This window comes from Neophocaena asiaeorientalis, unplaced genomic scaffold (genome assembly GCF_003031525.2).
Source record: "Neophocaena asiaeorientalis asiaeorientalis breed wild unplaced genomic scaffold, Neophocaena_asiaeorientalis_V1.1 scaffold546, whole genome shotgun sequence".
Taxonomy (NCBI): Eukaryota; Metazoa; Chordata; class Mammalia; order Artiodactyla; family Phocoenidae; genus Neophocaena; species Neophocaena asiaeorientalis.
The window spans coordinates 1056522-1078972 of NW_020175442.1; the positions used below are offsets into that span (position 1 = coordinate 1056522).

General features: G+C 36.7%; 1 protein-coding gene across 1 annotated transcript in view; it reads left to right on the forward strand.

The window, feature by feature from the left end:
- The window catches only part of COL24A1 (collagen type XXIV alpha 1 chain), a 377122-nt gene that overhangs the window by 351534 nt on the left and 3137 nt on the right, over positions 1–22451 (forward strand). The window contains exons 54-59 of the mRNA XM_024767884.1: positions 362–397; positions 502–528; positions 11944–12009; positions 12650–12818; positions 18426–18535; positions 21002–21217. Of these exons, the coding sequence (XP_024623652.1) occupies positions 362–397; positions 502–528; positions 11944–12009; positions 12650–12818; positions 18426–18535; positions 21002–21217 (624 nt within the window). The remainder of the gene's footprint in view (positions 1–361; positions 398–501; positions 529–11943; positions 12010–12649; positions 12819–18425; positions 18536–21001; positions 21218–22451) is intronic.

Sequence of the window (22451 nt, forward strand, 5' to 3'; positions counted from 1 at the left end):
AGAAGAAGATGTCTAAGGACACTGAAGTTTCCATTTTTTTACAATTAGTTGTATGGTAGATAGAAATAACAGGAAAAACAGAATTACATTGTTAAATGTTACACTTATAAGTTTATTAAAATGAATAAATTTAGTTTCTAGTAATATCAACAAAACATGAGCGTATGTATTCAGCTTGTTGATGAATGTGGGTGACAGCTGAGTTCAAGAACATATTACTTCAAAATACTAAAATAACTTTGAATCCTATCGCTTGCCTCATATGAAAAGGCAATGATAGCAGTTGAATCTTAGTCATCTTGTTTATACCAAACCAAAAGCATAGTATATTCATATTGTGCTTTGTCTCCATTTCTTCTAGGGTCCCCAAGGACCGAGAGGTCAACCAGGGCCTCCAGTGAGTTTATTTACATTTATATCTGTTTACCATTGATGCTTATATGCCTGCTTGGTTTGAGATATCTACTTAATAAATACTTTAAAAATCTTTTTATGTTATAGGGTCCACCTGGAGCATCAGGCCCAAGAGTAAGTTTTCTTGGTTTTGTTTCTTTTATCTTAGTATAAGATAATTTTTTAGGGCTTCCCTGGTGGCACAGTGGTTGAGAGTCTGCCTGCCGATGCAGGGGACACAGGTTTGCTCCCCGGTCCGGGAAGATCCCACATGCCGCGGAGCGGCTGGGCCCGTGAGCCATGGCCGCTGAGCCTGCGCGTCCGGAATAAAGCTTCTTCTATTAACTCCCTGTTAAAAGGTATCCCTATTGCCTACCTCTGTTCCTTTTGTTAATCTGATATAGAGTCTTCCCAACTATAATAAAACTTGAAATCCAAGCCTCAGAGTTCTTGTCTATAAAATGAGGATGGTATCTCTTACTTTCTTGGGTGGATTTGAGTTTTAAATAAGAAGTAAAGTACTCAGCACAATGTCTGACATAATTAATGCTCCAAAATACTCCCTCCATTTCTTCCTGTTTCTGGGTCCTAGCTCTCCTTTTTCAAATGTTCTTTTTTGCCAACCAGAGTTATACACTTTTTAGCCTTTACATGAACTCTTCTCAGTTGCTGCTGGCCATAGAAGCCCTGGGACTTCTCATGTATTTGCTCGTGACCGATCACAACCCAAAGCTTGCTACTCCTATCTTTGAGGTGATACTTCCGTTACTTCATTATCAGCTATCATCTCCTGGCCTCAGTGTTCCAAGACTGGTTTATCTCATGCGTTGTATCCACTCTGCTACTCAGTAATATCTTTGTTTTCCTGCTTTCTACAAAAGGTCTCCTTCTATCTTCAACCTCACCCATGCCCCATTCCTGCAGAATCAGAATCCTGGTCAAATGCAGTGGTCCTTGGTCAGATTTCCTGCTTAAAGGAAATCCGCTGTTGGCTACACTGTCCAAACGAATGGCCAGTCCTATGCCTTCCAAGCCTTACTTATTTCCACATGCTTCTCTGGTATCATTTGGATCTTTGAAAGTTCTACCTGGTGGATCACTGCGGTCCACTCCCAGCAGGTCAGGAACTCTTCATTCTCCTCAGCTTTTCATCAGGGCAAGGAGTAACTTTCAAGCAAAGCGCCACAGGAAGATGGTCTCCTTGGAAACAAGACACCTATTTCTCTATGATTTTTTAAAAATTACTCCCCCTTTCTGGCCATCTGACTGATGGGGATTGAAACCTTCCCTGGCATGAACATCAGTGGGCATGTCCTTTTTTAAATCTTTAGATTATTCTCCACTTCTCTGTTCTTCCTTTCCTCCTGGATCCTCACAATGCATGGGTTAGAAAAACCCTCATCAGTTGCCTTCTCACCTTATAATGACTTTGATGTATCATAGCTGCTTTCCTAATAAAGAACAAGTTCTAAAAGATCATATATCATTGGCAAATTAGAGGTGTTTAGTGAAAACTTTCACATTGAAGTGCCAAATTTTGGAGCACCACATCCCTCTCTCACTTGAAAAATGTTTGTATGTGTTCCTCTACAGCCAAAATGAATTAGGACATGTGAGAGGTTTCTGCTCTGAGAAAAATGTGGATAAGAATATATACTTTGAGGAATTTTATTAGGAGGATTAAATGAAAAAGTATATGTGCTTGACACATTATAGGTACTCAACTAACATTAGTTTCTTTGTTTCCTTCTTCCCTTTCTCTCCTTTCTGTCTTCCTTGTTCCTGGCCAGTATGAAACCCAGTTTCTTTATACTGTCTTTCTGGGACTTGCAGAGACCATTGTAGGAAAGTGGCAGTGTAGCCTTGAAAAAAAGACTTTCAGAGTAGAAGTTTACATGCAATAAGAAAATACCTACATATTCCTTCTGAACTCAAACTATGATCATATCTTCTGTGAAACTCTTCTTAATTCCATCCCCTCGTTGCACTGCAAGATAGAACTGATCACTTCCCCTTCTTCATTCATACTCATTTATTTTCATGCCCATTTCCATGTATTAGACTGTGAACTCTCTGAAGGTAAGCAGTGTGTTCTGTATCTCTTTTCCATTCAAGCCCTTAAGAAGTGTCTACTGAATGAATGAATAAATGCAAACAGGCAAGTTGCAACTCTTAGAAAATTTCAGTGGGAATCCTCCAAGCCAGAAGACTTCACTTCGAGGGAAATAATGTCTAGAATGGAAAAGGATCATATTAGAATTAGAGATAGAAGTCTTCTTAGTAATTATTTAGTAATTATTTTAGACTGTGAATTGTCACTCATTAGTTGGTGGATCATAAGATCAACATGGTGAGTCTCAGCATTCTTTTGAAATGAAATTAGAACAGAAAAATGTGGGGAGTGACTGTTTAACGGGTATAGGGTTTCTTTTAGAGGTGATGAAAATGTTGTGAAATTAAATAGTGGTAATGGTTGCACAACACAGTGAATCTACCAGAGCAATAAACTGGATACTTTAAAATGACTAAAATGGTGAATTTTATGTTATGTGAATTTTACTCAATTTTTAAGAAAAGCACAAAAAAGAACACCCTAGGACCTACTGTACAGCACAGAGAACTATATTCAATATCTTGTAATAACCTACAATGGAAAAGAATCTGAAAAATAATAGATAAATATAGATATAAATATAGATATAGATTATAATATGTATAAATCACTTTGCTGTACATCTGAAACTAACACATTGTAAATCAACTATACTTCAATTAAAAAAAAACATAATAAGTATATCACCACTAGTAGGGAAAAATATGTTTTGTAAAAGTTTTCAGTTAAATATATGTTTGTGTGAACCTTATCATGATATAAAAATGTATTTATTACTATGGGTCAAGATAAGAAAAGTTTGAAAACTTCTAACCTAGTCCAGCCCCCTCTTTTTAAGACCTATAAGTAACTTGCTCAAGTTCCTAAAGTAGAATAGCTAAAAAGAAATGTTTCAGGAAAAGGAATATATATTGATGGTGCTTTTGAATTTGAGGATATTATCAGGGTGATGACCAGACCTCAGTGCACATGGTAAGATATTTAGAAACTGACCAAAAAAAACTACAACAGGATGTCAAAGTTAACCACAAATGGTTGGTGGGATAAAGGATGGGTGTGTGTGTATGTGTGTGTGTGTGTGTGTGTGTGACGTGGGGAGTGGAAATAGTAAAAATTGAAAATCATTAAATGAGATAAGGAATTTTCAACTTAATGATACCAGTTAATGGGTCAGCTGTGAAACCTGGATTGGTGAATTGAGAGGTTGCAGCAGCTGTGGGTATCATCCTAATTCCCTAGAACAAGCAATTTCCTCTACCATGGAGAGGTGCATGACCTGAAATCAGTTCCCACCCTATAAATGTTTATACCATCCAGTGATCTTAAAATTTTAGATGGCTGGAAAATAACACTTCTTAAAGTACTGGGGTGCCCAGACTAGATCTGCATTTTACTCAAATAAATTGGAAAGGAACTGTGAATATTACGTCCCCTCAAGGTATAATGAATCCTAATTTCCTTCATTTGTCCCACTAATCCTGATAACTCCTTATTCTTGGTGCACGTTTTTATAAACCTTAAGCGATTTTCATGTGAGAATATGTTCTAACTAGAGTACATGGAGGAAGCTATTTCTTTTGGATTCCCTTATTGGACCTAATGAGAGTTTCACACTTAGGTGGGGACACTTAGATGTTGCTGAATGACTTCCCAGGCAAATCATCTTAATACCATCTCTATGGGCCTGCCCTCCCTAAAGGCTATCCTTGGGAAAAAATAAATTCAGCAAATTGAATGCCTGCTATGTGCCGGGCATGAGCTAGGATTTGGGAATACACTGGCATTATAGGAATTAAAAATTTTATGAGTAGCCAAGTTTTATGACATTCTTTTCTTTCTAATGCCTATTGTGGGGGGAAAAAACCCTGCCTTTTTCATTGAGTGGACATTTGTACTGTTGGTGGCTAAAATTGCTAGTACCTTAGCTTGAATCTGGTACCAAATGCTACACTCCTAATCTACTAAAAGTCACTGTATTCTTCATTGCCACATTCTCAAAGAAAACGAACCATGGTCATTTCAGTTAAGAATATCCTACAGTTTATTCATCCATCCAGTCCTCTATTCATGGGTGGTGTTGTTTCCAATCTTTTTCCTAATACAAACAGTATGCATGTCTTGTCCATATACATATTTTGTGGAATATCTCTAAGACCTGTTCCCAGAAGTGGGATGGTTAGCTGTAAGGGATAATGAGCATACTTATTTACTTATTATTTTTAATTGTGGTAAAATATACATAAAATGTATCATTTTAACCATCTTTAAGTGTACTCTTCAGTAGCATTAAGTACATTCACACCGCTGTGCAACTATCACCACCAGTCATCTCTAGAACTTTTTTCATCATCTAAGACTGAAACTCTGATCCACTAAACAGTAATTCCCCATTCCTCCCTTCCCCAGTCCCTAAAAACCTACCATTCTACTTTCTATCTCTCTATTAATTTGACTACTCTAGATACCTCCTATAAGTGGAAGCATATAGTATTTGAACTTTTTTGTCTGGCTTTCTTCACTTAGCATAATGTCTTCAAGGTTAATCCATGTTGTAGCATGTGTCAGAATTTCTTTCCTTTTTAACGCTGAATAATTTCCATTGTATGTATATACCACATTTTGTTTATCCAGATGGACACTTGGGTTGCTTCCACCTTTTTCTATCGTGAATAATGCTGCTATAAACATAGGTGTACAAATATCTGTTTGAGCCCCTGCCTTTTGTTTTTAATATATCTTTATTGGAGTATAACTGCTTCACAATACTGAGCTAGACCCTGTGGCACAACAAAATGAATCAGCCATATGCATATATACATCCACATATCCCCTCCCTCTTGAGCCCTCCTCCCACCCTCCCTATCCCACCCCTCTAGGTCGTCGCAAAGCACCGAGCTGATCTCCCTGTGCTACGCTGCTGCTTCCCACCAGCTAACGATTTTACATTTGGCACAGGACTCGTACTCAGAAAACTATAAAACACTGATCAAAGAAATCAAAGATGACATAAACAGATGGGGAAATATACCATGTTCTTGGATTGGAAGAATCAACATTGTGAAAATGACTACACTACCCAAAGCAATCTACAGATTCAGTGCAGTCCCTATCAAATTAACAATGGCATTCTTTACATAATTAGAACAAAAAATTTTACAATTTGTATGGAAACACAAAAGACCCTGAATAGCCAAAGCAATCTTGAGAAAGAAAAACAGAGCTGGAGAAATCAGGCTCCCTGACTTCAAACTATACTACAAAGCTATAGTAATCAAGACAGTATGGGGCTTCCCTGGTGGCACAGTGGTTAAGAATCCTCCTGCCAATGCAGGGGACAGGGGGTTGAGCCCTGGTCTGGGAAGATCCCACATGCCATGGAACCACTAAGCCCGTGCACCACAACTACTGAGCCTGCGCTCTAGAGCCCATGAGCCACAACTACTGAGCCTGTGTGCCACAACTACTGAAGCCTGTGGGCCTAGAGGCCATGCTCTGCAACAAGAAAATCCACCGCAATGAGAAGTTCAAGCACCACAACAAAGAGTAGCTCCCGCTTGCCGCAACTAGAGAAAGCCCGCAAGCAGCAACGAAGACCCAACGCAGCCAAAAAAAAAAAGACAGTATGGTACTGGCACAAAAACATATGTCAATGGTACAGGATAGAAAGCCCAGAGATAAACCCACGCACATAATGGCCACCGAATTTATGACAAGGCAAGAACATACAATGGAGAAAAGACAGCCTCTTCAATAAGTGGTGCTGGGAAAACTGGACAGCTATATGTAAAAAACTGAAATTAGGACACTACCTAACACCATACACAAAAATTAACTCCATATGGATTAAAGAGTCCCTGCCTTTAATTCATTTCCATATATACCCAGAAGTGAAACTGCTGGATCATATGGTAATTTTATGTTTAACTTTATGAGGAATTGCTATACTGTTTTCCATAGCAAGTACACCATTTCACATTCCCACCAATAGTACACAGGGTTCCAATTTCTCCAAATCCTCCCTCACATTTGTTATATTCTGCTTGTTTGATAACAGCCATCCTAAGGGGTGTGAAGTGGCAGATAACTGTGTTTTGACTTGCATTTCCTTAATGATTACAGATGTTAAGCATCTTTTCATGTGCTCACTGGCTTATATGTATCTTCTTTGGCAAAACTGGCTTACATATCTTCTTCGGAAAAATGTCTTTTGCCCATTTTTGAATTGGGTTGCCTATTTTTGTTGTGTTGTTGAGTTACAGGAGTTCTTTATGTATTCTAAATGTTAATCCCTCATCATATATATGATTTGCAAATATTTTCTCCCATTCCTTTGGCTGCCTTTTCACTCTGTTGATTTTTGCACAGAAGTTTTTGATGTAGTCCAATTTTTCAGGGTTTTGTTGTTGTTGTTTTACCTTGCTTTTGGTTTCATCTCCAAGAAATCAGTGCCAAATCCAATGTCATGAAGCATTTCCCATATATTTTCTTCAAGAGTTTTATAGTTTTAGGTCTTACGGTTAATTATCTGATCCATTTTGAGTTAATTTTTGTTTATGATGTAGGTAGGAGTCTAACTTCATTCTTTTGCATGTGGTTATCAAATTTTCCCAGCACTATTCCTTCCTTAGGGAATGGCCTTGGCACCCTTCTCAAAAATCATTTAACCATATATGTGAAGGTTTATTCCTGCACTCTATTCCATTGGTCTATATGTCTGTCTGTATGCCAGTACCACACTGTTTTGATTACTGTAGCTTTGTAGTAAGTTTTGAAAGTGAAGTGTGAGACCTCCAAGTTTGTTGTCCTTTTTCAAGATTGTTTGGCTGTTTGGGATCTATACTCTCTTTTATAGTTACCTGTATAGTTATCTTTACCAGTGCTCTTTATTTCTTCATGTGTATTCAAGTTTCTGCCTAGTATCCTTTATTTCAGTCCAAAGGACTCTCTTTATTATTTTTCTAGGGAAGTTTGCTAATGATAAATTGCCTCAGCTTTTGTTTATCTGGGAATATCTTTTTTCCTCCTTTTTGAAGGATAGTTTTATTGGATATAGAATTTTTGGTTGATAGTCTTTTTCCTTCAGCACTCTGAATATGTCATCCTACTGCCTCTCACCTTTATGGTTTTTGATGAAAAATCTCATCCCTTGGATATGATGAGTCTCTTCTCTTTGCATTCAGGATTCTCTCTTTGTCTTTAGCTTTCAACAGTTTGATTATGATGTGTCCAGGGGAATTCATTGAGCTTCTTGGATGTGGAGATTAATGTTTTTCATCAAATTTGGCACATTTTCAGCCATTATTTTTTGAAATATTCTTTCTACCCCTATTTCTCTCTTCTTCTCTTCTGAGACTCCCACCATTCACGCATTGGTATGTTTTATGATGTTCTGTACATCTCTGAGCCTGTTCATTTTCTGCTTCATTTTTCTTTATATGACTGACTGGATAATCTCAATAAACTGTTTTCAGGTTCACTGATTCTTTCTTCTATCTACTGAAATCTACAGTTGAGCCTCTGTAGTAAATTTTGATTTCAGTTATTATTCAACTACAAAACTTCTTCTACTTCTTTTCTATAATTTCTATTTTTTATTTGGTAAGGCATCTTTTTCATACTTTCCTTTAGTTCTGTAGACATGGTTTACTTTAGTTCTTTGAACACACCTAAAATAGCTAAAGTTTTGTTCAACATCTGGGCTTCCTCAGGGACAATTTCTATTTCTGTTGATTGCTTGGCTTTTTCCCATGTATAGGGGTCATACTTTAATGTTACTCAGCATGTCTTGTCATTTTTTTCTTGAAAACTGGACATTTTGAATAATATAAAATGGCATCTCTGGAAGTCAAATTCTTCACCCCAACCTCAGTGTTTATTGTTGCTATTTGTTGTTTTTGTTGTTTGTTTAGTGACTTTTCCTAAAGGTATAAAGTCTGTATTCTTTGACATATGTGACCACTAAAGTCTCTACTCAGTTAGCTTAGTGGTCAGCTAAGGATTGGAGAGAGATTTCCTTAAATGCCAGAACCAGGAAGTCTCCCAGTTTTTGCCAAGGGTCTCTGTGAGCATGTTGGAGCATTCCTTCAGTGCTCAGCCAGGCAACTGACAACTATACCCAAGTTTTAATTTCCTATTTTCACAGAGCCTGAAGGTCAGCCAGAAGACAGAACTTAGGGCCTTCTTATGTTTTTCCTGATCATGTGCACAGCCCTATGCATGTACATGGACTTCTAGATTCCCAGGAATATGTCAGAGTTTTTTAGAATCTCTATGGACATCTCATTCCCTAGCTTTTCTTAGCCTATTGTTTGCCCCGACTGTTTTCTAATGTTTCCAGTAGCCACAAAGTTAAACAATTCCATCTAAAATTTTTTTTTAATGTTCCTTGGGAAAGACTTTTTGCACTGAGTGAGCTCTGAGTCAGGTAAAATAAAGACAGTCCTGCAAGTCTTTAAGGGAACCACCAGAAAGGTCAAATAATGACATTTCGCTGGAAATAAGGCTTTGAAGCAACTCCAAGCCCCATTCTGCTCCCTCCTGTGGTTTCCAGGCTTCTTGTTTTCACTGCGACTGCAGGCTGTTGGTTTTCAAGGCTACCACAGAGCTGGAAAGAGAGGCATGGGAATAGGACAGATTAAAGCTTTACAAAGCTCACTGCCCTTACTGAAATTAAGCTATTTTTCATAAATGCTCCCCAGGTTGCTGCAAGCATTCTGTTAATTTCTGTAATTCTGAAAAACTTCATTCTTACATTTTTTTCCAGTTTTCTCATTGCTTTTATAGAAGAGAGAATTCTGGGAGGTCATTATGCCACCATTTTGCTGTCTCCTAGGTCTCTAATCTTTAGTACACATCTTTTTAATATTCTGTGTGATGAAATGGAAGAACATATAAAGCATTTCTGCATATTGAAGTACAATGGTTGCCTCAAATAAAAGCACTTGTAGAATTGTTTCAGTTGCAAACTGAACTAGCTGCTTTTTTCATGGAACGCCATTATTACTTGACAGAATGATAATGTTATTCAGACATGAGTATTTGGCAGATATTTTCTTGAAAATGAATGAAGTGAGCCTGTCATTTCAAGGAAAACAACTGACAATTTGATACCAATGGTAAATTTCAAACTTTCAAGCAACAATAACTGAGGAATGCTTGTATCTATTACAAGTTTGACAACTTACCAGTACTTACATTTTTCTGATGAGATTGGTGATGATGTTAACGAATGTAATCTTTTGATATGACATAATGAAATGTGTCAGTCTTTGGAAAATCTGCATTATTTCATGAACCGTTATTTTCCAATGATCAATGCATGATTTTAACCAAAATCATGATTTTTACTAAAATCATGCATTGGTAAATGATTCTTTCAAAGTTTAAGATAGATCAATAGATTTTAATATAAAAGAATATAAAATAGATACATTGTAGATATGGTTTCAGATTTCACAGTTCAAGTAACCTTCAAGAAACTACCACTTATCAAGTTCTGGTAGAATATCAAAGAAGAATATCCACAATTATCTGAAAAGGATACTAAAATAATCTTTTTTCCAACTACATATCTTTTTAAGGCTGGATTTTCTTCATACAGTTCAGCTAAAGTAACACTTTAACAGACTGAATATAGAAGCAAATATGAGAATCTAGCTATCTCCTATTAATCCAGACATTAAAGAGATGTACAAAAGTGTAAAACAGTACCGCTCTTCTAATTTTTTGTTTGGAAAATAGTTATTTTTCATTAAAAAATGTTTATTTATATTAACATAATGGATTTATTGTTTTAAGGCAATTAACACATAGTTTTAAATTTTATATTTTAATTCCTACTATGTTAAATATCAAAAGCTATAAGGCACATAAATATAAGTCCTTTAAAGCCCTTAATAATATTTAAAAGTACAAAAGGGTCTTGAGTCTGAAGCGCCTGAGAACTGCTTATTGCTAGTTTTTCTAAGATCAAAGCCCTAGCCACAAACAACTGGAAAATATAAAGGTGGCTATTGTTTACTACTTAATTCAGTTGCCCATATTTAGTCCCAATATATTTTTGTGACCCATGTCCAAAGTCTGCCAATTCTCACAAGAATGATGGTCAGAATTATTTAATCTGCACAGAACATTTTATGCTAAGCCTTTCTTCTTCTTGAATAGGCCATGCTTTTCTATCCCACTGCCTTTGTGCAAAGTTGTTACCTCTGCCTGGAAAGCTCTCCCAGCCCTTCTCCTAACAATTCATATTTATTCTTCAGATCTCAGCTCAAATATCACCACCTCAGGGAAGCCTATGCTGATCTAGTCCTTCCAAATCTCTTATATCCCCCAGATTTCATACTCCGTAATTTCTCTCATAGGTCCGTGCACTTTTCTTTTATAGCACGTATCACAATTTGTAAATGTGTATTTTTGAGATTATTTGATTAATGCCTTTATCGACCTCTAAACTTTAGCTCTACAAGGGCAAGTTTGTTTTGTTTTGTATTGTTTGCTTACCATTTTTTCCTCAATATGTGTTTGGCAGTGTACATATGCAGAATGAGTCAAGTATTTTCCAATATGAAAACCACATGTTGAGGCAAAGATGAGTACATTTTGTTGATTGTCCCATCATTTTAAATAGTTTTTCAAATTACCAACCATGAGTTATGAGAGATCTGTTGAAAAGAGTTTCTATTGTATGGGCTGCCAAGTAAAAAGATATCTCAGCAGTACAATCATTCTGAAAGAAATTAGATCGCTCGATTTGCTCACACAGATGCCATTTCACTGAACTTTCTCCCAACTCATGCTTCTTAGTTTCCAAGCTTTTTAAAAAATAAAATACGAAAAGACTTTTTACTAATGGTTAGGTTGGGTCTTTCTCTAAAAATATATTTTATTAAATGCAGGAGGAGATTGGATTCATGATGTATTATTTCTTTTGGGACTAATGATACTTTTTCCAACTTCAGAAATTGTTTTTAAGACCGCAGAAGTATCAGATTAAACTAATGTGGTGACTACCTCAGGACAGTAATATTTTATTCTATTTTCCTTCCAAGAATGTAACTGTTAAAAATTACTACAGTTATTTATTCTTCACTTTACAATTTATTAACTGAGGGGATCATATTTCATTCTTCTTCCATGTGAGTAACTTTTTTGTGTGTTTTCATGCAGCAGAGACAAATAGTTTTTCATTTGAGAACTCTAGACTTTGGTCCTGTTTTAATTAGGAGACTTTTGAGATTTGGATGAAAGCAGCATATTGTCCTTTCGGATAGTCAGGCAATACTTGCAAGATCTGTCTAACCATAAGAGTTACAAACCCCTTTTAGATAATAAGTCTAGTATACTTTAACAGCAGTTCTTTCAGAATTTATAGGCTTTACTTTAGAGCACTCAGTGTTGATCTTATTGCTGATCTCAAATGGTTTTGTTTTACACAGAAACAAATGGATATCAATGCTGCTATTCAAGCCCTGATTGAATCACATACTGCCCTACAGATGGAGGTAATATATCTGGCTTTATTTACACTGGCACTCTCAATCTACAAATTAAACAGAAATTTTCTTCAGAGGCCCAAATGTGACTTTATCTCAAAGCCTGTATTTAAAAGAGATTAAAAGTAATGATAAAAATTTTAAGGACAAAGTAAGCAATTTTAATAAACAGAAATGTATGCATCAGATGTTTTTTAAGGAAAACATTTAAAACAAAAATATAATATTGTTAAAGGATTTTTTAAAATAAGAATTTGGTACTATAGAAGAAACAGTTAAATGAAGTTAGCCATTTCTTAAAATGGGATCTATCTATCATCACTACTCATTTTTCCTATTTAAGCTCTATTTATTCATAATATAGGTTTTTTCAAATTACGCAGTAGGCATAGTAATTAAGTTTTATGTCAGCTTGAAAACTAGACTTTTGAGTGTGAATTTAAGCTTTTATTAGGATCAAGATTAATAAAATATACAAACATGCCTATAGTTAAATATAAACTCTTCTTTACATCCTACTCCAAACTCCTTGCACACAACAGGAGTACATTTTTCTTCTGCCTTGCTCCGTGTTGATCATTTGGGTTACATGCTGGTAATGACTGCTCCAAGCTTCTTTGCTAATATGATTCTCACAATGACTTGGCAGAGCTACCAGAATACTGAAGTGACCTTAATTGACCACAGTGCAGAGATATTCGAAACCTTGAACTACCTTAGCAATTTACTGCACAGCATCAAGAATCCTCTTGGCACACGAGATAACCCAGCACGAATCTGCAAAGATTTGCTTAACTGTGAACACAAAGTATCAGATGGTAAGTTACTGGTTTCCTTAAACTCTGACATCTAATTTTGCTTCATCATTTCAGTGTGTTTGAGATTTGCGGTGTATTTATTCCAAACCTTATCATTTTTGATAAATCCCTGGCAGAGGCATTTTAACATCAAGAACCAAATACGTACTCAAAGAGGTAAACATGTTTCTGAGGTCAAAGTATCCTTTTTCAAGGGTTCACTTTACAAAAGGTTTTCCACTGCACAGCCTGACTTATGGCAACATGAAGAGGTCATAGAGCCCTCTCTACCACACTCTCTATAATTAGTTTTTACATAAAATGGAATTTAAATGCCTCATTTCAGTATCAGTGACTATAAAGATGGAGTGGCTTGTCATTCTTGGAATTTTTTCATCCTCACATTGATACCCCAAATCCATTAGCCAGAGGTAGGTGCAAAAACAGAACCATCAAGGAAAGGTTTAAAGCAAGTGGAAGAACCATCACTATCTGATGATAAGTAGGGGAAACCCTGTCTGCTACAACATGTCATTTAATTTTAATTTCTATTGGGTCTACCTGGTCAGCTGTACAATCAATATTAGTAGTTATCATTTTTTGGTAAAAACTCTAGTCTTAACACACAATGACATATATGCTGATTTGAAAATAAGTTATTTAATTCTGCAGGATGAATAGTAGTCCATATTTTATTTTATACACACACATATACATATATATGTATAAATACATGTTTGTCCAAAAACATCTTCCATTCTAGAATAAAGTATAGTGAAAATATTCATTTTATTTATATTAATAAAATGCTTAACTTCTATAGATATTTCCTGCCCTAGATTATCACAAAAACAAATAATATTTACAGTTATAGCTGCCTACAATAATTCAAATTTGATTCTTTCCCATATCTGAGGGTATAAAAATGCAATTCTATAGAACTGAAAGGAACAAAGACACTACAGGACATACAAATTACTGAAATCTAATTCAAGGTCTACCTTCCTCATAGGAGAAATAGCTAAGTGGTATGGCTTGTAAGGTATCAGAAAGGTCTTTATGCCCAAAAATACTTTCATCACTAGGAGATTGTAAGTGCAGTAGAGAAACACAAAACAGCAGGGAAGAGGGGATATGACAGAAAGTAGGGTGGGGGGTGAAGTGGTAAATAGAGTAGGTAGATAAAGCTTCTCTGAGAAAGTGACATTTGAGCAATATCAGAAGGAGGTAAGGGAACAAGCCACAGGAAATCTGGGGAAAGAGCTTTCCAGGAAGAAAGAACAAACGCAAGGTCCTTGAACCTGACCGTGTACTTAGCATGTTCTACTATTAGCAAGAAGGCCAACGTGACTGGAAGAAAGTGCATAAGGGGAAGAATGGTAGGAAATGAAGTCAGAAAGATGTCAAGAAACCAGATTATACAGGATCTTATAGATTACTCAAAAGACTCCAGCTTTTACTGAATAAGATGGGAAGCCTCTGGAAGATTCTGAGCAAAGGAACGACGTGACTTGACTTAAATTTTTTAAATGTTACTCTGGGTGTTGTACTGCAAATATGAGGACAGGGTAGAAGGAGACATTGAGAGGACTATTGAAATAATCCAGTAAGAGGTGATGATGGCTTGGACTAGAGTTGGTGGTGGGGAAGTGATAAGAAATGGTCAAATCTTTGGATATGTTTTAAGGTAGAGCCAGCAGTTTTTTGTTGGTAATTCGGATGTGGGTTATGAGAGACATAGAATGATAAAGGATGACTCTAAGATTTTTGACTAAGGGACTAGAAGAGTGGGATTGCTGTCAAAAGAGATAGAGAAGCAAGTTTGGAGACAAGATCAGGAGTTCTGTTTTGGATGTATTTAATTTGAGATGTCTGTTAGGCATTCAAGTAAGGATGTCAAGTAGGTCATTGGCTATTCAGGAGTGAGGTCCTGGCTAGGGGTAAAATTTATGAAGTCATTTGCATATAAACAGTATCCAATGCCCTGAGACTGTTTAAGGCTATCTAAAGAACAGATAAATAAAGAAAAGAGAAGAGTTCTAAAAACTGTGCCTTAGAGCTCTCCAATGTTTACAGAGGTCAGGGAGTTGAGGGGGAACTATCGAAGAAGACTAAGAAGAAGCTATCACTGAGATAAGAGGAGAACTAGATGAATGCGGAGTGAAGAAAGTGTTTGCCTGAGGAGCAGGGGATCTACTGGGTCGATGTCAAGTTAGGTGAAGACTGAGAAAGGCTACTAGATTTAGTAATGGGAAGGTCTTTGATGATCTTCGCGAGAGCGGTTTAGAGGAATGGTAGCAGTTAAAACTGTATCAGGTTTTCAGAGAAAATGGTGGAGCTGGAGAGTTTCCACTCCCATTAATGAAGCAGGTAATTCAATTTGCCTGACGAAACTTTTTGAAAATTAAGTTAAAAGCATCAAATACTGACAAAGTAGTGAGGGACTTTCAAGCCAATATTCTGAAAAAGACAGCAGAGAGACGAACACATACTTAGAGCTACTTTTGCCCTGGGTGTGTTCAGAAACTGAGTAGTGCTTTTGGTCAAAGGTTGGAATCTGAAGTCCACAAAAGGTGGGGACTTAGGCTTTCAAAGGGCTCCACTTTAAGAGTAAAAATAAACGGAAAGAAAAGATATTCGTACAGATTGCAGCCTAGCTTCACATCGTCAAGACGGCTCAGAAAATCTCAAACTGTGAACTTGGATTAAGATGATTCCAGACTGCTAGTAGCCCCTCATACCTGATAGAAACAAACAAAACTCTTCTATGAAAGATAATATCATCCTAGGGCTCAAATTATTTCCACAAATAATTTTTCAAATATAGTGCCCAGCACACAATCAATGATAACTAAGCACACAAGTTGACAAAACACCACGAATGAGAACTGGCAGAAACAGCAGACAACAGAAGCTGACTCGAAAGAAAAAATAAGAGAGGAAAAATCTGAAATGGAAGGTTTAACGGACAAGGTAAACCTTATTTAGGAACACGGTTTATTCACAATAATAAGCGAGAAGGCAGAATATATGTGTGCAAGTACAGATAGATGGGTAAAGGTCATAAAGGGAGCTTATGTAAGTTTCCTTCAGTTTGCTTTAGTTGTCTCAGTGAAACTGAAAGGTTATCAGTCAAGAATAAGAATGAAGGAAAGGTATAATGAACTTGAGAGGACAGGAAAAGGTTTCAAATGGTTAACTCTGAAAGTGACAGAGGAAATGAACGAGGGAAACATAGTAGTACTGTCTGGCAGCCTTTCAAACATTTAAATTTAAAGTGAGGCCAGTCAGCATAGTTGTGTTTTTCTCTAGGCACATTTAGTTGTGCAGGTGCAGGTACAGGCACAGATTAGGCACAAAACTGGATTTATGCAGGACTGGGATTTTATAAGACAAGCACAATGAAGTGAGGCAGGGCAAGAATGTGAAGGAAGTCTCTAAGGAAATGATCATAGCAAAGGACTGTGGGTTTTAAGCTAGGCAGGAAGAGAAGTGAACACATGATTATGAAGGACAATGAAAAAGTGGTAGTATCAATGGATAGTAGGTCCTAATGAGATCAAAGAATTATTAGAGGCAGAACACTAGAGGGAATGAGCTGGAATGAGAAAAGAGGTGAAATCATGGAGGAGATCTAGCTGTAGGTAATAACAAAAACTAGGGTATGGCCTTATAAGTTAATGATTAAAGTAAACAGGACAGGAGAAGGGTACAAAAACGTTGGTGGGAGAGAGTTCGAGGCACTGAGAAGTCGGTATTGCAAATATCAACCATGTGGATGTGAAAATCACGAAGAATTAGGTTATAAATAGATTTTCTGAAAGTGATAGCTAGAATCATCAAAGAAACAAATTTGGTGATAGCAACAGGAAGAGGTAACAGGTGACATAGTGCGATGACAGCAATTTTACCACAGAGTGTTTTTAGGGAGAAAGTGGGGAGAACGGTCTGAAAGTGGCAACGAGGAGCAAGAAAGATCCCTTCCCCGCCCAGGCACAATGCTATAGAGGCTGTGGCAGAACTTGAAAGAGCTGCAGGGGAAGCAGTGTTCTCAGAAGAGAGCCAATTTGGAGTTAGAGCATTTAGGCCTATAAAAGACGTATTATGGTATAGTGCTTTATCTGTAGCTCAGCATACCCTGAAAAAAATATGAAGCCCCTACCAGTTCACCATTGTACAACATAATGCCCGAATTCAAAGCATTCCACCCCATGTAACAATGAGACCTTGCTTGAAGGAAAACGTTTTATAAACAATATATTCACTCACATAGTAGTAGGAAACTATTTCTTGAAAGAGAAGAGATGATGAATCAAGATATGACTGTAAGCCTGGATCAGATCCTGGTTTAAAAAAAAAAACAAAAACCCAGCTATAATTTCTACAAACTACAAAATGTTCAACATTCTGAGGAAATGGGGAAAAACAGGATGGAGGTGGTATTACGATCTTTTTCACCCCTTTCTTCCATGTTTCAATAGATCAGTGATTCTCCAAATATAGTCCGTGGACCAGAATTAGATGCAGATTCTCAAGTCCCATCCCAGATTTAATGATTCAGCAACTCTTGGGATGGAGTCCAGCTATCTGGACTATCTGTGACAGTCCCCTACGCTTGGAAGTACCAATTCAACAAGTCTTCCCTTTGAAGAATTAGTAGAATAGTAGAGGGGAGAATAGTCGAGGATGTTGTGGAAGTCTAAAATGACACCAGGTGAAGCCCAGGATGAGCTGGAGGAATCTTTGCTGTGGGATAGGAATGGAACAAACAGGGATTTCTACCTATTATAGAAAATGACATTTTACAAATACTGTTTGATTGTCTTGCCTTTTTAATGCAAGAAGGCAGGGCCATCTCATTCAAAAATTCCTGCCCTTTGCGTTCAGAATAAGGTGCTATTTCAGTATTCTGAGCCTGTTATTCCGGTATTAAGACGCTAGCCCAGTACTTTTCAGTCTGAATATGTCTTGAAGTCTTTTACACACCATTTGATTCTCCTGGGCACTCAATGGAGGCAAAGGTTGGCAGGCTTACACTGGCTGTAGAGATTTCAGTTTTTTCCACTTACAGATCTGAAAAGAAAGCACAAAAATAACCATTTAATTGCACATTTCTGGAAACAAAAAAATGTTTATTCCTTTTATTTTAATTATCAATATTACACATAAAGATATGTTTTTCCTCAGGGAGACTGAAGAAGTTGTTTCTGTTTTTTAAATATATATATTCATTTTTAAGCTCTGTAATGACATAGAACAAAAATACACACATATCCTATATTAATTTCAACTTTTCTATTAACTATGTAACTTTAGACAATTCACTTAAAGTTGCTGCGCTTATCTATAGAATGGAGCAACAGATTCAGCCATCCGGTTTTTATTAAAATTATAAAATGCCCTTAAATTGATAGGTATGTGAAAAATACAGTATTTTCAGTATTGGTTTTACATAATGCTTGCAGCTTTCATTCTTTGACTAAATGTAAATATCTTTATAATCTAAGTTTTTTAAAAGGAAAAAGCGTGAAAAAATATATTGAAAGTATCATGATAATCTGTAAGGATAGTTCAAATATATTTTAGCATGGCATTTAAATATCTTTATGTTTTACAATAAATTAATAGGAAAATACTGGATTGATCCAAATCTTGGATGCCCTTCAGATGCCATTGAGGTTTTCTGCAATTTCAGTGCTGGTGGTCAGACATGTTTATCTCCTGTCTCTGTGACAAAGGTATGTTTTGAATTTAGTACTTGCCCACTATCAGTAAACAGTGATTTTAAAAATTCTTTCATTTTAAACAATTATGAATTTTATGAATGGAAACAAGATATTCTCTACCATATATGAGGAAGAAATTTTTTGTTTTTAAAAAATAATCCTGTTAAATCTTGACATTTTGATTATGTATTTTTATGACTGGCTTAGCTTGGCTTACTCTACTGACTATGCTTTTTAAATTCCTTTTAAAAATGTAAAACATATGTTTTTTATGCACATGCATTCATTAGAAAATTCCCAAACAGCTGCAGTGTTTGTACTCAGTAATCAGTTACCTTAAGTTTTACTGAAAAAGACATCATCATGATTAAAAGAGGAATTTCACCACAAAGCTTGCTATTTTTGGTGACTGGGCACAAAAATAACCTCTCCTAAACATCCACTGGATATTATTTAAAATTTCTTACAAGTATAATTCTATAAACCAAATGTTTAGAATGAATGAAAGTTAGTTTGGTACGTAACACTGGATATTATAACAAGCATTTCTAAACCCTAAAGCTTAGTTCTACCTACAATATGTACTGAAGAAACTAAAACTGCATTTCTTTCTTTTTCTGGTTAAACTACCGTGGCCTTCCCAAGAACTTTTCTCATTGACAAAGAACTGATACACGGACCTATTGTGTGTTTTGTCCACCACAGAAAGGCAGCAGCTAAAATATGCAGTGTGTCAGTCCCTCCCAGCTGCTTATCATTAGACTGCCCTCTCCTCCTAAAACGCTCCCCTTCCGTTAACTAGGGTGTTTCACCAGCGCATCTCAATAGCCATTCACCACTGTTACCCAAAGCAGAGGAGGGGCGGATTCTTATGTTCCTATGGGATCTGTGGAACTAATGAGGAGCAGCGTGATCGTCCTGCTTCCAAACTATGCACGATCATCCTCACTCCCCTGGGTTTAGCCCAGGATTTTTTTTTTTTTTTTTTTTTTTTTTTGGGGACGCAGGCCTCTCCCTTTTTGGATCCCCTGCATCGGCAGGCGGACTCTCAACCACTGCGCCACCAGGGAAGCCCCAGCCCAGGATTTTTATTTGGATTATCGTGGAAGAAAAGGGGAGACTGGTGTGCAAAGAAGACAGGATCAAATGAAGGAGCTGCACTCCAGTTCTTTCCTTGGCTCAATCAATTCTCCCATCTCTCCTATCCATAAGCGCAACCTGAGAAAGACTGCGCAGGTAGTGGAAAGAACAGCAGACTTGCAATCTGGAACCTGGATTCTAATTTCTTTTCCCCTACAAACCTGGGGAATGATGCTGTGAGCCACCAGAGAGCCCACTCTGTGCCAGGTGCTGTGCTAGCTAAATGACAGTGGGCACCTCTCATCCTCATAACAACCCTGTCATGTCGGGGTTATACCCAGCTTTACCAACAAAGAAACTAAAGCTCAGAAAGGCTACATACGTCACAGGTTTGTGGTTCTCATCTGCAAAATGAAGGAATTTGAATTACTTCAGCTCTAATATTCCTCATGATGATCCTTCCATGTTTTCATCTTTATACTCTTCCTTTGCCTTTCCTCTCTTTCCCTGAAGTTTTGCTTTTTTGTTGTCATTTTATTTTTTTTCCTTCTCTGTTACCTCATAACTGATATTTCTCTGATTTTGTGTTTGGAGATTAACATAAATTCCTCAGTAGGAACTACTTCTATTCATTTATGTTATGACCATCCCCATGCTTGAATAATGCTAAAATATTTGATGATGATGTCTAAAGCTATAGAAAAATCTGTTTCCTTGTTCAAGCCTAGAAAACGTGCAGTCATACTTCCTTGCTCCAGTGTTGCCCTATATCGTTCACTTTATTAGTAAATACTTGCTCACGCATTCATTCATTCATGCAATAAACATTTACTGATGACTCACTGTATGACTGGAACTGCATTAGGGGCTGGCAACACAAAGACTAAGATTCTGTCTTTGTCTGTAAAGGCTCTCATAGTTAAAATTAATCAATTTATTATTACAACTTTTAACTTATCTTTGGAAACTCAAAAATAAATCTTCAAATGAAAGTATAGACAGAATTTCAGATTTTTATGAAAAAATTTTAAGCAATAATCAACAACAAATTATTAATGCATCTTAAATAACATTATGCAAAGTATCTCCTTTTTTTTTGTTGTTCATATCTAGTAGCCTAGTAGTATGCTAAAGCCAGCTCATACTGCTCAGGAGAGCCTATGATTAATGTCTCTTGTGAACTCCATGTTTAATGACACGACCTTGATAGCCTAAAACCAGCCATGGTGGGAGTATTTACAACTCCCACCATAGGGGTGGAAATCAGAAAATGCTATAAATCAGGGATTCCCCCCTGCCCCACCCCTGGCCTGTCAAGGACTTTCTTCAGGCTTCCCCAAACTGTAAGGCTTTCAATTGCCATATCTTATAACTTGCATATTGTTTCAATGACATTAGTTGGAGTTTGGAGTTGGAAAAGTCCAGATGAACTTCCTTCATTTACTGAGCTCAGAAGCCACCCATATCATCACCATTCATTGTCTAAACACTCCAGTGTGGACAAGTGCTCAGACAAGTGGCTCAGGATTGACTATTGGTTTCAAGGGATGGAATAGCCAGATTTTCGAAGAAAACACTCTACTTGAACCTAAAGTGCTTTCAGACGACTGCAAGGTAAGGGAATGGCACTTTTAGGATTGTTCAATATAACTAACGTAAAATTGATAAAACTATATAAAATTAATATAATGAGTAAGACTTTAATTGCAAACCACAGATACAGAAGGGTAGTAAGTTTTAACGTGCCTGATGTGTAATAACCGTACATTTTTCAGAGTCAAAGATTTGCTTATATCATATCAACTTTTGTCACACCCATTGTTCATCCGTGAAGTTTTATATGCAAAACAGGTGTTAATACATAAATTTAATTTTTATTCCCCATATGAAATAATTATATCATAGATCGATGGATGGATAGATAGATGGCAGATAGGGCATATAGACAAATGATTTCTTTCCTATATTTTTAGCACTGTGATTCTGCATCTCATTACATCATGGAAGGCAGGTTATAGAGGCAAGTCAGCTTTATTTCATTTTGTCAGTCCCTATACCTGATACCAAATAATGGGCATAATGGCAGATTGACTGACCCTACAAATCTGTATTTGAATCATAGCCCATTTTTCCTATTAAATAATAGTGAAGAGTCTATAATTTTAAAACATTACGTTGTGGAGTAGGTGTCGCAAACTATAATCCACAGACCAAATCTAGCCCAGCACTCGTCTTCATACATATATGCTACTGGAACACAGCCACACTCATTCGTTTGTTTATTATCTAGGGCTGTTATCACACTATAATGGCTGAGTTGAGCAAGTGCGACAGAGACTGTATGGCCCACAAAACCTAAAACAGTTATTATCTAACCCTTTACAGAAGAGTTTGCTGACTCCTGTTATATAGTATAGGGTTGTCCACTTTACATACATCCTAATTTCTTTAAGTAGCTCGGTTTCCTGTTCTGGTGTACTATGAAGCCCATGATTTAGGATCTCTTACCATTTCTCTTACCATTACTTTTTCACATTTCATTTGCAGATAAACAGCTCTTGGGTATTTGAAAAATCATAAGCAAACAGAAGTATACAGCTCACTCTCTATAGGTGAAGAGATCAATATTACCGACAAATTAATTTAACTTTCACAATTTTGTCCTGAAACTTTTAGTGACTCACTACTATCTCTGAGACACAATCAAAACTTATCAGCTCTTTATTCAGCCGTTAGAATAGTCAGGCCCCAAACCTACCTTTCTACCTTTCACTGACTGTGTACCCTAAAGTGTGGTCCACCTGATCTATTTATAATAATAATAACAACAAAAACAACAATTCCTACT